At 47.2% G+C, this 15,493-nt stretch overlaps 1 protein-coding gene across 4 annotated transcripts in view; it reads right to left on the bottom strand.

The window, feature by feature from the left end:
- Window positions 1–13,079, bottom strand: part of CHAF1B (chromatin assembly factor 1 subunit B) — a 31,434-nt gene extending 18,355 nt beyond the window's left edge. For 3 of the 4 annotated variants that reach the window (XM_021935527.2, XM_031665732.1, XM_031665730.1), the window contains exons 1-6: window positions 11,510–11,591; window positions 10,700–10,899; window positions 9,267–9,399; window positions 5,294–5,411; window positions 3,840–3,943; window positions 1,019–1,115 (exon numbers count right to left, since the gene is read on the bottom strand). In XM_021935527.2, coding sequence (XP_021791219.2) covers window positions 1,019–1,115; window positions 3,840–3,943; window positions 5,294–5,411; window positions 9,267–9,399; window positions 10,700–10,825 — 578 coding nt within the window. In that variant the 5' untranslated portion in view covers window positions 10,826–10,899; window positions 11,510–11,591. Of the gene's footprint in view, window positions 1–1,018; window positions 1,116–3,839; window positions 3,944–5,293; window positions 5,412–9,266; window positions 9,400–10,699; window positions 10,900–11,509; window positions 11,592–12,086 lie in introns of those variants that run through there. The other variant, XM_031665731.1, reaches the window with a different exon arrangement.
- Between the last annotated feature and the right edge of the window lie 2,414 nt (window positions 13,080–15,493).

The following is a 15,493-nucleotide window of genomic DNA, read 5'->3' as shown; positions in this document are numbered from 1 at the left end:
AAATTAGCCAGGCATGGTGGCACATGCTTGTAATCCAGCTACTCAGGAGGCTGAGGCAGGAGAATCGCTTGAATCTCAGAGGTGGAGGTTACAGTGAGCTGAGATCGCATTCCTGCACTCCAGCCTGAGGGACAGAGTGATACTCTGTCTCAAAAAACAATTAAAAAATAAAAATAAAAATAAAAATCACTGTAGCACACCTGTAATCTTAGCACTTTGGGTGGCCAAGGCAGACAGATGGCTTGAGCTCAACAGTTCAGGAACAGCCTCAGCAACATGGCAAAATCCCATCTTTACAAAAAATACAAAAAGTAGCCAGGTGTGGTGGTGCACCACTGTAGTCCCAGTTACTTGGGGGGCTGAAGTACGAGGATTGCTTGAGCCCAGGAGGTCAAGGCTGCAATGAGCTGTGATTGCGCCACTGCACTCCAGCCTGGGTGACACAGTGAGCCTCTCTCTCTCAAAAAAAAATAGTAATAATAATAAAGATTTACTAAGTTCAGGGCCAGGTGTGATAGCTCATGCCTGTAATCCCAGCACATTGGCAAAGGCGGGCAGATCATTTGAGGTTAGGAGTTTGAGAACAGCCTGACCAACATGGTGAAACCCTGTCTCTACTAAAAATACAAAAATTAACTGGGCATGGTGGCATGTGCCTGTAATCCCAGCTACTAGGGAAGCTGAGACAGGAGAATCGCTTGAAACCAGGAGGCAGAGGTTGCAGTGAGCTGAGATTATGAGACTGTGCCACAACACCTGCCTGGGTGACAGAGTGAGACTCTGTCTTAAAAAAAAAAAAAAAAAAAAAAAGATTTACTAAGTACAAACTTCGTGGAAGGCACTTGTCCTAATTAATTTCCAATTTCTGATTATGTTGTAAGAATGAGTATGAAAACAAGAACAAAAGAATCAAAGCTAGACTATGATAAATCTTGGTTAAGTGGCAATAAATACCTCTCTTCAGAAAATTACAAGTAAATACAAAGAAATTCCAAGTAAATGCTAAAGCTAAATTTACCTGTCACAGCTCAGAGTAGCCACATATTGACCCAAAGGGTCCCAGGTTACTCCTTGGACATAACTTTTATGTTCATTAAAAATTGATATCTTTTGTCCTACAAAAAAACACACACACCGAAACAGCATTATCAAAACCTATTTGAGCCCAAATAGTATAAACTATGACTTAAATATTATTCCCTTTACCATGCATCACTCAGCAGGCAGTAAGTGAGAGACTCCGTACTGAACCCCGTGTCAGGCTCTGGAGCCACAAAGATGACTTCATGCAGTCCCCACCCTCAGGGAGCTCACAGATCAGACAGACCCATCAACAGGCAACCATCACACACGTGGACCCGGGGAGGCGAGCTGACAGCACAGGGCAGAGGGTCTGAGAAGATCTAAGTTCAGTTCCCCAGGTCAGGCAGGATGAAGAGGAGATGAAGGGTGGAAGAAGGTATCGTCAGGGAATCCCCGGGTTAAGACACCTTAGTGAAGAGAATATGGAGCAGTGAGAGGCAGCTGAGAACTGCTAATGGGCACACAGGAGGGCCAAGAACACAAGATAAGGAGGAAACGAGAAGTGTTACAGAGACCTTGTGTGTAAGGAAAAGGCTGTGGGTATTCGAGCCGAGGAGTCACCTGCATTTTAAAGGTGAAACAGGTTTAGAAGATGACAAAGAGGGTTGCTAGTTAGGAGGTGACAGAGTAGACCAAGAGAGAGATGAGGAGGGCCCTCCTCATCACAGAGCAGACAATGTGAACAGGGATGAACAAGGGACTTTGGGGAAAATATTTAGCACACAGAGATTGCCTGCATTTGTTTTTGTTTTTGTTTTTGTTTGAAACAGGGTCTGGTTCTGTTGCTCAGGCTGGAGTGCAGTGGCGCTATCAGAGTTCACTGCAGCCTCAACTTCCCAGGCTCAAGAGACTCAGCAGCCCTAGTAGCTGGGACTACAGGCATGTACTACCACATCCAGCTCATTTTTGCATTTTTTTTTTTTTGGTAGAGAGAGGTTTTTGCCATGTTGCCCATGCTGGTCTTAACTCCTAGGCTTCAGCAGTCCTCCCAAAGTGCTGGGATTATAGGCGTGAGCCACTGTGCCTGACAAGTCGTTCTTTTTTTTTGAGGTTTTTGTTGAGGTTCAGTAACAACCCATCACACTTATGGTAAAACCTAAAATCCTGGCTCACGCTTGTAATCCCAGCACTTTGGGAGGCTGACACAGGCAGATCACTTGAAGTTAGGAGTTCGAGACCAGCCTGGAAAACATGGGGAAACCCCATTTCTACCAAAAATATAAAAATTAGCTGGGGTGGCGGGGGGGTCGGGGCGGGGCGCCTGTAATCCCAGCTACTTTGAGGGCTGAGGCAGGAGAATTGTTGAACCTAGGAGGCAGAGGTTGCAGTGAGCCGAGATCGCACCACTGCACTCCAGCCTGGGCGACTGAGGGAGACTCCATCTCAAAAAAAAAAAAAAAAAAACATGAAACAAGACAGAATGGAGGATGGAGGATGGCTTGGCTGGACAGCACGGAACTAAAAAGAGCAACAATTTTTATAGACTGAATGAGAACTGGGCTGACACAGTGCTGCAGGGGCAGCCAATAACAACTGCCCTACCCAGGTACTTGAGTTGTAGAATTGGCAGGAAGAGGTTTGGGAGAAAACGAAGTTTGAGTAAAGGATGGCGGGAGATAAAAATGGTTAGGAGTTAGCCACTACTTGCTTTTGGCATTTCACAGCTATTTTTACACCACTATAACTTTTCACATGTCCACTGTCTCCCCAGCTGGAGAACAGAATGTCCCTGGCTTTCCTTGATCTTCTAAAATGGAAACCTGATCCCATCTACTCCATCAACTAGCATGCAATGCCCTATAAATTATAAGTGACTTGTTAATCTTTCCGAGATCCTAACCTCCATAAAGGCAGGGCTCGGGCCTGTCATCTTATCTGCTGGCCGCACCATGTGGGATTTACCTGGCCTCAGTATCAGTAACTTGCAGCACCACTACTAAGCCTCTGACCTTCTGACAATCCATGGCATATGGGACTAAACCCTATCCTGTTGAGCCAACCACCTACTCTAGTTCACTAAAACAATTTTTTGTGTTGCTTTTAAAGTTAAAGCAAGTAGGCCGGGTGTGGTGGCTCATGCCTGTAATCCCAGCACTTTGGGAGGCCGAGGCGGGTGGATCACCTGAGGTCAGGAGATCGAGACCAGACTGGCCAATGGTGAAACCCTGTCTCTATTAATGATATAAAAATTAGCCGGGCCTGGGGACAGACACCTGTAGTCCCAGCTACCCGGGATGCTGAGGCAGAATTGCTTGAACCCAGGAGGTGGAGGTTTCAGTGAGCCAAGATTGTGCCACTGCACTCCAACCTGGACAAGAGTGGAACTCTGTTTCCAAAAAAATAAAAATAAAAAACAAAGTTAAGGCAAGTTAGGCCCAGGGCGGTGGGTCATGCCTGTAATCCCAGCACTTTGGGAGGCCGACGTGGACAGATCACCTGAGGTTAGGAGTTTGAGACCAGCCTGGCCAACATGATAAAACCCTGTCTCTACTAAAAATACAAAAATTAGCTGAGTGTGGTGGTACGCGCCTGTAGTCCCAAGTACTTGGGAGACTGAGGCAGGAGGATCGCTTGAACCTAGTAAGTGGAGGTTGCAGTGAACCGACATCATACCACTGCACTCCAGCCTGGGTGGCAAAGCGAGACCCTGTCTCAAAAAAAAAAAAAAAAAAAAAAGTTAAAGCAAGTTAGGCTTTTAGGCTTTTATAGACGCTTAGAATATTTCTTCCTGCTAATAACAAAAACATATAATTTACCTTTATTGACATCCCATATGATGGCTGTGTTATCCACAGAGGCAGAAGCCATTAAATTCCCGTCAGTTGCCCAGCAAATATCATACACATCTTCTAAGTGGCCCCTAGAATCCAAAAACAAAGAGGAAAAAAGCAATTACTCCCCAGGTATAGCAGCTTACAACTGTAATCCCAGCACTTTGGGAGGCCGAGGTAGGCAGACTGCCTGTGGTCAGGAGTTCAGGGAAAGCCTGGCTAACATGGTAAAACCCCATCTCTACTCCAGATACAAAAATCAGCCAGGTGCGGTGGCTCACGCCTGTAATCCCAGCACTTTGGGAGGCCAAGGCAGACAGATCACGAGGTCAGGAGATCGAGACCATCCTGGCCAACATGGTGAAACCCCATCTCTATTAAAATACAAAAAATTAGCTGGGTGCAGTGGTGCACACCTGTAGACACAGCTACTCGGGAGGCTGAGGCAGGGGAATCACTTGAACCTCAGAGGTGGAGATTGCAGTGAGCTGAGATTGTGCCACTACACTCCAGCCTGGCGACAGAGTGAGACTCTGTCTCAAAAAAAAAAAAAAAAAGAAAAAGCCAAAAAAAAAGCCAGGCATGGTGGCGCACACCTGTAGTAGTCCCTGCTACTTGGGGGCTAAGGCAGGAGAATCCCCTGAAACCAGGAGGTGGAGATTGCAGTGAGCTGAGATCATGCCACTGTACTCCAGCCCACACGACAGAGTGAGACTCCATCTAAAAAACAAAACAAAACAAAAAACAATTATTAACTCAAAAAAGGACAAGTTATCAAAAATATAAGGGCAAGCTCCAGAACTATGCATAAAATGAGGTTCCAAAATTTCCACTGGCACTATATTAGCTATAAAAAACTACTTTCAAGGATCACTGTATCTCGCCGGGCGTGGTGGCTCATGCCTGTAATCCCAGCACTTTGGGAGGCTGAGGTGGGTGGATCACCTGAGGTCAGGAGTTTGAGACCAGCCCGAGCAACAAGAGCGAAACTCCATCTTAAAAAAAAAAAAAAAGGATAGCTGTATCTTTAAAATTGAATCCTTTTTACTGAGAAAAATTCATAGGAGAAACTAAGAAAATCCATTTTAATTATGCTTTCATCCTTTAAAACTATTGTCTTAGGACTGTTTCACATAAATAAAACTTCTAAATTAGACCAGCCTGGGCAACATAGTGAGACCCCGTCTCTACAAAATATGTAAAAATTAGCAGGGTGTGGTGGCATATGCCTATAGTCCCAGCTATTTGGGAGGTGAGAAGATCACTTGAGCCCGGGAAGTCAAGGCTGCAGGGTACTGTGATCACAGTACAGCACTCCAGCCTGAGTGACAATGAGACCCTATCTCAAAAGAAACACACCCAAAAAAAGTCAAAATGTATATTCCATTTAATGCGCTCGGAGTAAAGAGAGGTCACTGCCAGGGTCCCTCCCAAGTTACCGCAGAGTCTTCACAACTGTCCAGTTCTCCTTGTTCAGCTGGGCCTCGTCCTCATCCTGAAAAGCGATCTGCTCCGGCTCCTTGTTATCATTCACCTTCCACAACAGGATGACGGCATCTGCGGGGCGATTCAATTACAGTGATCCACGCCTCACCCACACTCCTTCACGTCAGGATTTTTATTTATGTATGTATTTATTTTTGAGACGGAGTCTCGCTCTGTCGCCCAGGCTGGAGTGCAGTGGCGCGATCTTGGCTCACTGCAACCTCCGCCTCCCGGGACTATCCTGGATAACTGTCTCTACTAAAAATACAAAAAAATGAGCCGCACATCAGGATTTTTAGGGCATTAAAACAACATTTATGTTGTTCAGTGGACACCATGGCCACGATGATTTACTTCCAAGCATTTCAACAGGGAAAGTAGGTTTGCCTTCTCAGCTAAAACTCCAAAATCAAATTCATAATAGATCAGAGCTATACAAAATCACCTTAAACAGAAGGGTCCTAGGCCAGCAAAATGCCACTGCAAAATGACACTGGCTACATTAACAAAACTGAAGGCATAATCTATAAATAGCCGAACAGAAAAACAAAACAGCAAAGAACCCCTAGTGCAGGGGTTGGCAAATGTTCCTGCTGAGAAACCTTCAGCAAGTCACTGAGCATCTTAATGTCTCAGTTTCCTCACCTGTAAATGGGGACAATAGGCAGGGTGGGGTGGCTCACGCCTGTAATGCCAGCACTTTGGGAGGCTGAGACGGAAGGGTTGTTTTAGCCCAGGAGCTCAAGACCAGCCTGGGCAAGACAGCAAGACCTTGTCTCTACTAAAAACCAAAAACATTAGCCAGGTGTGGCGGCACACACCTGTGGTCCCACTACACAGGAGGCTGAGGTGGGAGGATCACTTGAGTCCGGGAGGTAGAGGCTGCAGTGAGTCCTGATCTTGCCACTGTGCTCTAGCCTGAGTGACAGAGCAAGACCCTGTCTCAAAAATGGGGAAAACAATATATCTACCTCACAGGCTGTTGTGAGGATTAAATTGGTCAATGTGTATAACACACTTACAACACAACGGCTGGCAAACAGTAAGCCCTATGGAAGTGTCAGCTATTAATATCATTATAGACATATCAGGTACTTTAGCCTGAGGTCACCCATTGTCTGAGTCCGATGACTCTCCACATTCTGACTCCACGATTACCACGTAACCTTCTGACCATCCCTTGGCTTCCTTTAGAAATGTGCACAGCAGGAGAGTGAATGAATGAGGTTGTGAGGACATGCGCATTCCCATTCCTTTTTTTTTTTTTTTGAGATGGAGTTTCACACTTGTTGCCCAGGCTGGAGTGCAATGGCACAATCTCAGCTCACCGCCACCTTCGCCTCCCAGGTTCAAGCGATTCTCCTGTCTCAGCCTCCTGAATAGCTGGGACTACAGGCATGCACCACCACACCCAGCTAATTTTGTATTTTTAGTGGAGACGAGGTTCCTCCATGTTAGTCAGGCTGGTCTCGAACTTCTGACCTCAGGTGATCTGCCCACCTCAGCCTCCCAAAGTGCTGGGATTATAGGCATGAGCCACCGCACCCAGCCTGCATTCCCATGCTAAGTTAACCGGAATCCTGGTTGCACACATTAGTCTGGGAGCTTGGTTAAGATGCCATTGGCCCTGATGGATGAACACTCTCTGTGTGCTGACAACAGCAGGTTTCTGGGCCTCCAAGGCCAAGGCACTTTGGAAAATGGGGGCTTGCCATGTGCCACCTCAGGGCAAACAGCAGGCAGCCACCCCTAGGTGACGCTCCTGCTCCCCACCTTTCCCTCTACAAATCAGCATGCGTGCACACACACATACACACACACACACACACACACACACACACCCCCGTCATGCGCTCTGGGCATCATGGCACTGAACTCAACCAGGTCTCTTTTCCTCCTTCTGCAAAAATAAAACTTTAGATTTCTGTTTTATTTTGTAATAGTTTCTAGATTGTTTCAAAGTATGGTAAAAAGGAAGTTTACTTTTTGTTTTTTTTTGAGACAGAGTCTCATTCTGTTGCCCAGGCTGGAGTGCAATGATCCTATCTTGGCTCAGTGCAACCTCCACCTCCCAGGTTCCAGCGATTCTCTGCCTCAGCCTCCCGGGTAGCTAGGATTATAGGAGTGCACCACCATGCCCAGCTAATTTTTGTATTTTTAGTACAGACAAGGTCTCACTATATTGGCCAGGCTGGTCTCCAACTCCTGACCCCAGTGATCCACCTGCCTCGGTCTCCCAAAGTGCTGGGATTATAACAAGTGTGAGCGACCACATCCAGCCTGGTTTACTTTTTCCATATAGTTTTATCCCATTTAAGCACAGGCAGAAAACAAGAATCAATCTATTCCCACCAAATAAGTAAGCACAAATCACAAGACCATTCATTAACGACACTCCCGGTATGCTCCCTCCCCAGCACCCTCCAGCAGCCCGGCACTGCAGACACCAGGACTCCAAAGCAGCATCAGGCACAGCAGGGAATGGGAGAAAACGCATGGATGTCAGACCAGAGGAGTTGCCAAGCTGGGTACCGATGTGGGATCTTACCCCGACGGGCACTGCTGGAGCGTTTCAGAGGCTACTATGGGTATTACAACAAGTATGTCACTGTGGGGAAGGGGAGCATTGCGGGGCTTTCCACAGTGCTGGCAGCTTATGTGCTTTTCAGCTACTAGTTTTCTTACAGGGAGATCAAACACGAGCAGCTACTCAGAGCCCATTGAAGAGGGGCCAGTGGGAGGGCATGCTGCGCTTCTGAGCCTGGCACCCCTCCATGAGGAACTTGGCCATTGCTGAATTCTTTCATATCCCACTTTAGAATTCATGCCCAAATAGCCCAGGCACGGTGGCTCACGCCTGTAATCCTAGCACTTTGGGAGGCCGAGGCAGGCAGATTGCCTGAGCTCAGGAGTTTAAGACCAGCCTGGCCGACATGGCAAAACCCCATCTCTACTAAAAATACAAAAATTAGCCCGGGGTGGTGGCAGGCGCCTGTAATCCCAGCTACTTGGGAGGCTGAGGCAGGAGAATCGCTTGAACCCGGGAGGCGGAGGTTTCAGTAAGCCAAGATCGTGGCACTGCACTCTATCCTGGGTGACAGAGTGAGGCTCTCTCAAAAAAAAACAAAAACAAAAACAAAAAACCCAAATAAAAGATGACTGGTTTAAAAAAAAAAAAACTCCCAAAGCCAATTAATTAATAATGCAGTCCTAAAGCTAATTAATTAATTATACAGAGACACTGAACTGACTCTGATCACCACATTTATTAAACTAACAATCAAACAAAACCAGAACAGCCGCCTTGCTTGGGATGTGATGGAAAGGTAAGTGCCTCTCCATCTTGTCTCGGAACAGCCCAGTGGGAGCTAGCAGGAAAGCAGCTGTTTTCAAACAGGTGTTCCCGGTGTCATCTTGCTGTCCTCCCTCTCCGATTCTACCGCACTCCCTAGAACATTATTTTACTGAACTACCTAAATGACAGATTGAGAAGGTCGGCCATATCTGAAATAAAAAGCATATCCAGGCCAGGCCCGGTGGCTCATGCCTGTAATCCCAGCAATTTGGGAGGCCGAGGCAGGTGGATCACCTGAGGTCAGGAGTTCGAGATCAGCCTGGCCAACATGATGAAACCCCATCTCTACTAAAAATACAAAAAAAAAAAAAAAAAAATTAGCCGGGCGTGGTGGCAGGTGCCTATAATCCCAGCTACTCGGGAGGCTGAGGCAGGAGAATCGCCCGAACCCAGGAGGCGGAGGTTGCAGTGAGTCGAGATTGCACCACTGCACTCCAGCCTGGGGAATAAGAGCAACACTCTATCCCACCACTCCTAAAAAAGCATATTCAGCTCAAATCTCACTATCTGACACGAGACACACAGGTATCTATCTGGTTCCTAAAGAATCTCTGAAGAACAGCAATACTCACCATCTCCTCCCGATGCTAAAATTTCCCCAGTTGGAGAAAAACGCACGACATTGACGGCTTTGGTATGACGAGCAAGATTGGACAAAAATTCCACGATGGCTTTTCCATCTGGTCCCTTTTCTACCTTCCAGATCTGTTGATACCAAAACATTCATTTGAAAAACATAGAATGGGCACATATTATACTGTTTGTATTAAAACAATACTATGGGCTGGGTGCAGTGGCTCACAACTGTAATCCTAGCAGTTTAGGAGGCCAAGGTGGGTAAATCACTTGAGGCCAGGAGTTCAAGACCAGCCTGGAAACATAGTGAGACCTGGTCTCTACAGAAAATTTTAAAAATTAGCCAAGTGTGATGACACATGCCTGTAGTTCCAGTTACCCGGGAGGCTGAGGTGGGAGGATCACTTGAGCCCTGGAGGTCAGGGCTGCAGTGAGCCGAGATCAGGCCACTGCATTCCAGCCTGGGCGACACAGTAAGACCCTGTCTCAAAAAAAAAAAACAAAAAACTATGCTTATTTTCAGAAAGAAATCCCTATCTAAAACATAAATGTCTACTGTTCCCCTCCGCCTTCTTTCTAGAGCAATTTGTTACCCAATAGGAACCAGGATCAGAATCCCAAAACAATGAACGTCCAGTTACAATAATCTAGGGAAAATGAATCAAATAAGAAAGCAGAGCCGGGCATGGTGGCTCAGGTCTGTAATCCCAGCACTTTGGGAGGCCAAGGTGGGTGGATTACCTGAGGTCAGGAGTTCGAGCCCAGCCCGGCCAACATGGTGAAACCCCATCTCTATACAAAAATCAGCCGGGTGTGGTGATGAGTGGCTGTAGTCCCAGTTACTTGGGAGGCTGAGGCAGGAGAATAGCTTGAACCTGGGAGGCAGAGGTTGCAGTAAGTCGAGATTGCACCACTGCACTCCCACCTGGGCAACAGAGCGAGACTCCATCTCAAAAAAAAAAAAAAAAAAAAAAGCAGCTCTCTTTTGCTTTCATTGTTCACCGCAGGCCCTGGAAATTTAGCATTCTGGGCTAGATGACAGAGTAGTTTGAATTTGTTGACATATGTTCAATTCATTCATTCATTTACTTAAGAGAAGGGTCTGGCTGTGTCACCCAGGCTAGAGTGCAGTGGAGTGATGGTTGCTCGCTTCAAACTCCAAGGCTCAAGCGATCCTCTCACCTCAACCTCCCAAGTAGCTGGGCCTACAGCTGCACACCGCCACGTCCTGCTACTTTTTCATTTCTGGCTATGTTGCCCAGGCTGGTCTCGAACTCCTGGACTTAAGTGATCCTCTTACCTCAGCCTCCCAAAGCACTGGGATTGCAGGCGTGAGCCACCGCGCCCAGCCGACATTGGTTTTAAATAAAAGAATGAAAACTATTGCTTCAAGCAGTGTTCCCAGATGGCTATCTCTGCCCCAGTTTACCCTGACAGCGGTGTCCACGCCTGCAGACGCTAGTCTGTGGATCCTCCCGGCCGCCCCATGCTGGAAGTCCAGGCTGTACACGGGCTCCTTGTTGTGCCAGGCTATTTCACAAGTGATGACTTTCATCCTCCTGAGTCTTGAAGGGGCAAAACGCTTCTCGGGCACCGTTCTACTTCAAGACGGAGGAAAGCTGCAAAATGCTGGTGATGGATTAAACAACAGTGTTAGCAGCAGCGAAGGGTTACTGAGAGCTGAATAGGGCAGAAGCCATTTAAAATGCACACTGCATTGGGAAAGGATGTTAACGTTGCCATCTGACAAGAACACCTTGCTAGCTCCACCTAAAATGCTTCGCTGGGTCCTGACATCCACAAGTTTATGATACGCCACTATGTCCAGAAAAGCAAAACCAAACATCCAGGTAGAGGCTACCTAGGGGCTCCGGCCATCTGCACGGCCTGTCCCCGCTTAGTAGGGTCTAGGGGCGCGCCCTGAGAGCCCAGGTAGGGGCCTGCCCCGGGAGGGGCCTCCCGGAAGAGGGGGGCAAACGGGGTAGAGGACCGGGGCGGCGGGGCGAGAGCAGAACCCCGCCTTTCCCAGGGAACGGGCGCTGGGCCCGGGAAGCTGGGACGGAGGCCGCCGGGAGGAGGCCGCGCGGGGCCGGGGGTGGACGGGGCCCCGCCGCCCGAACGCGCGCCTCCGGAGCTATCCCGGGCCCCAGGGGCCCGCCCTAGGCGAGGGCCTCTGGCCCCAGATCGACCTGACCAAAAGAGCCGCGGAGCCGCCCGGGCCAGCCCCGGGAAGCCGTACCTGCAGGGACCCGGACGGTCAGAGGCGCCGTCACCTCCCGCGCAGCGCGCGCCGCTTCCCGCGCGCCGCAGGCCCCGCCCCCCGCATGGGTGGGACCTCATGGACGCCCCGCCCATCAAGCGCCCCTCAGGTCCCGCCCGACGTGGGCGGCACCCCAGGGAAGCCCCGCCCCCTCCTAGGCCCCGAGGCGAGTCCCGGTCTGGCCTTGGGGTCGGAATCCGGGCCGGAATTTATTCCCGCCAGACCCACGACTGCAGGAAGAATGGATTCACTATTATTTATTATTATTATCCATTATTTATTCCCTGTTGATTCGTTCTTTTAGCAAACGTTTACAGAGCCTGGGCTGTGTGTTAGACCGACCCTATGCTGGCGCTGTGCACTTGGGAGGGCGAATACGACCGGTTCTCTTGCCCCTTCTGCAAACAAAAACTGAGATCTCTGGGTTTCTATATTGGCTTCTAGAACATTTTGGAGAGTTCAAAGTTATGAAATTCTTCAGTACCTAGCGCAAGGTTGCTTACATTTTATTATTATAGTAGACGCAGTTATAAACCCTTTCTAAGAACAGACTCACATTTTAAAGTGAGGCGGTAAATTGATCGGTAGGCACAGATACGGCAGGCCTTTTGAAATGGGACGTTTCCAGATGAGACCTAATTTATCTGTGGGCTTCGCAGAAGGCCAGGAAACAAGTACCTGTGGATGCGCTGCTTTTACTGGATAAAAGAAACAAACAGGTTTATCTGAGGAACCAACTGCTCTAGGATTTTTGGAAAAAAAGAACAGACATGGATTCTTATATAAATACTGGCTGATGCTTTTAGCCAGCTTTATGAAAGGTACAGATATTGCCTAAAAATCAGTGTCTCATGTTGATAAGAATGGCTGTATGCTCCTTGAAGCCTGATTTCTACAGGAAGCTAGAATAACATAATCCGAATATGCCATTTTTAGATTTTTTCTCTCCAGAATTTACAGAGTTTGGACTGGGAATGACTATATACTTTAGATAATTTGGCTGTTATGAAAGTACAGACTCCTGGCCCTACCAGCCCCATGATTCCGAACATCCAGCAGAGGCCCCTGCTCCAGGAGCTTGCATTTTTATTCAGTCTGTTTTGGAAAGCTCGGGATTCTTCGTGTCTCTCCAACATCAAATTTCTCCAAATTTCTCATAAATGCTGTTTATTCACAAATGAATAATCTGCCCACCTCTTGAAGTGTCACGACGCTGAACGTGGATTTAAAAGATAAAAACACATGCTTTAAGTACTAAAAGTACATGAAGGAGTTGACTTTCTTGGTGAACATTTTAGAGATCCAACTTCAGTGCCAACTTGATAAGCCAACACGGGCAGGGGATGCGGCTCCAGAGAGAGGCCCTGGGCTATCTCAAATATTTTCTCAAAAAAAAAAAAAAAAAAAGAAAGAAAGAAAGAAAGAAAGAAGTTATTTGCTCAAAACCTCAAAGTTTGCACCACAAATGTTGGACTAAAGAATTCCTGCCGGGCGCGGTGGCTCACGCCTGTAATCCCAGCACTTTAGGCCAAGGCAGGTGGATCACGAGGTCAGCAGATCAAGACCATCCTGGCTAACACGGTGAAACCCTGTCTCTACTGAAAATACAAAAAATTAGCCGGGCGTGGTGGCGGGCACCTGTAGTCCCAGCTACTGGGGAGGCTGAGGCAGAATGGTGTGAACCTGGGAGGCAGAGCTTGCAGTGAGCTGAGATGGTGCCCCTGCGCTCCAGCCTGGGCGACAGAGCTAGACTCCATCTCAAAAAAAAAAAAAAAGAAAAAGAAAAAGAAAGGAATTCCTCTAACGCAATTCTAACTAGATTCCTCAACAACCACTGGCCTTCAGCTTGGGCCCCAAGCATCCATTTTGGGCAGAACTGCCTCAATTTAAGGGGACCAATGTTATTTGGTTCCTGAGAACTTTTTAATAATGAAAATTGATATAAAAGCACTAACTCTTAACTCAGCTTCGAAAAAAACTTCTCAACACACTTTAATTTCCATTTGTAAGTGTGAACATTCTAAAATCAAAATCTGAGCCAGGCATGGTGGCTCATGTCTGTAATCCCAACACTTTGGGAGGCCAAAGCAGGCAGACTGCTTGAGGCTAGGAGTTCCAGACCAACCTGGCCAACATGGCAAAACCCCTTCTCTACTAAAAATACAAAAACTATCCAGAGTGGTGGTGTGTGCCTGTAATTCCAGCTACTCGGGAGGCTGAGGCAAGAGAATCGCTGGAAGCCGGGAGGCGGAGGTTGCAGTGAGCTGAGATCGCACCACTGCTCTCCAGCCTGGGCGACAGAGTGAGACTCTATCTCAAAAAAAAAAAAAAATTTTTTTGATAACAGAAATAAAAAGTTCAGTAAAGGGTTGGAAAAAAATGTTGAGGAAATATCAGAATAAGAAAAATAGGGAGAAGGCAAGCGTGGTGGCTCATGCCTGTAATTCCAGCACTCTGGGAGGCTGAAGTGGGTGGATCACTTGACGTCAGGAATTCGAGACCAGCTTGACCAACATAGTGAAACCCCATCTCTACTAAAAATGCAAAAAATAGGTCAGGCGCGGTGGCAGGCGCCTGTAATCCCAGCTACTTAGGAGGCTGAGGCCAGAGAATCGTTTGAACCTGGGAGGCGGAGATTGCAGTGAGCCGAGATTGCGCCATTGCACTCCAGCCTGGGTGACAAGAGCAGAACTCCATCTCAAAATAATAATAATAATAATAATAATAATAATAATAATAATAGCCAGGCATGGTGGCGGCGCCTGTAATCCCAGCTACTTGGGAGGCTGAGGCACTAGAATCACTTGAACCCAGGAGGCGGAGGTTGCAGGGAGCCAAGATCATGCCACTGCGCTCCAGTCTGGGTGATAGAAAGAGACTCAGTCTCAAAAAAGAAAAAAAGAAAAATAGGAGAAATGACAGAAATCAGTACAGGAGAATGGCAACAACAGGACCTCTGGCACACTACTGGTAGAAGTATAAACTGATGTAAATACTTTAGAAAACTGTTCAGCAGTGTCTAATAAAGTTAATGATATGCCTACCCCATGACTCAGCAATTCCACTCCTTGGCATATGTATCAGGAAGACAAAAGCAAACTCATACAAGAATCATTATTCATAATAGCCCCAAACTGGAAAGACACCAAATGTCCACCCACAGGAGAAAAGGTAATCAGACTGTGCCATATTCATACCACAGCATTCTACTCAGTAATCCAAAAGAAATACTGACTGTGATAGTTAATTTTATGTGTCAGTTTGCCCAGGCTAAGACATAGCCGAGAGGTGGTCAACATTATTTCTGACTATGAGGGTGTTTCTGGAAGACTTTAGCATTTGAATCAGTAGACTGAGTACAGAAGATCTGCCCTCACCAACCTGGGCAGTATCTGGAGCATCATCTAACCTGTTGAGTCTGAAAAGAACAAAAAGTGGAGGAAGGGCGAATTCTGTCTCTTCTCGAGTTGGGGACATCCATCTTCCACCGTCAGATGTCAGAGCTCCTAGTTCTCAGGCCTTTCGGCTCCAGGACGTACGCCATTGGTGTCCCTGGTTCTCAGGGCTTAGGAGTGGGACTGTTATACCACTGGCTTCCTTGGGTCTCCATCTTGCAGACAGTAGATCATGGGACCTCTCAGCCTCCATAACCACTTAAGCCACTCCTCCTGATCAATCTCTTGCATCTATCATATTGGCTCTGTTTTTCTGGAGAACTCTACACTGACTGACACAGGCAGCAACATGGATGAAGAAACATTGTGATGCACACAAGGAGTTATTTCAAGTGATTGGCAAACACAGAAATTTTATACTACCCCAAAGAAAATTTACCTCCAGTCATACTATGGCTAGAAAATACTGGTATTGTTACATATATGCATACATATGTATTTATGTATACACTGGGAAGAGCAAATAATTATGTGGTTAGGAACCAAGATTTTCAGCAAAAGAGACTAT

Source organism: Papio anubis, chromosome 4 (assembly GCF_008728515.1).
Source record: "Papio anubis isolate 15944 chromosome 4, Panubis1.0, whole genome shotgun sequence".
NCBI classification, from domain to species: Eukaryota; Metazoa; Chordata; class Mammalia; order Primates; family Cercopithecidae; genus Papio; species Papio anubis.
Note: the sequence above shows the minus strand (reverse complement) of the source record. Positions and strands in the feature narration are given on the sequence as shown.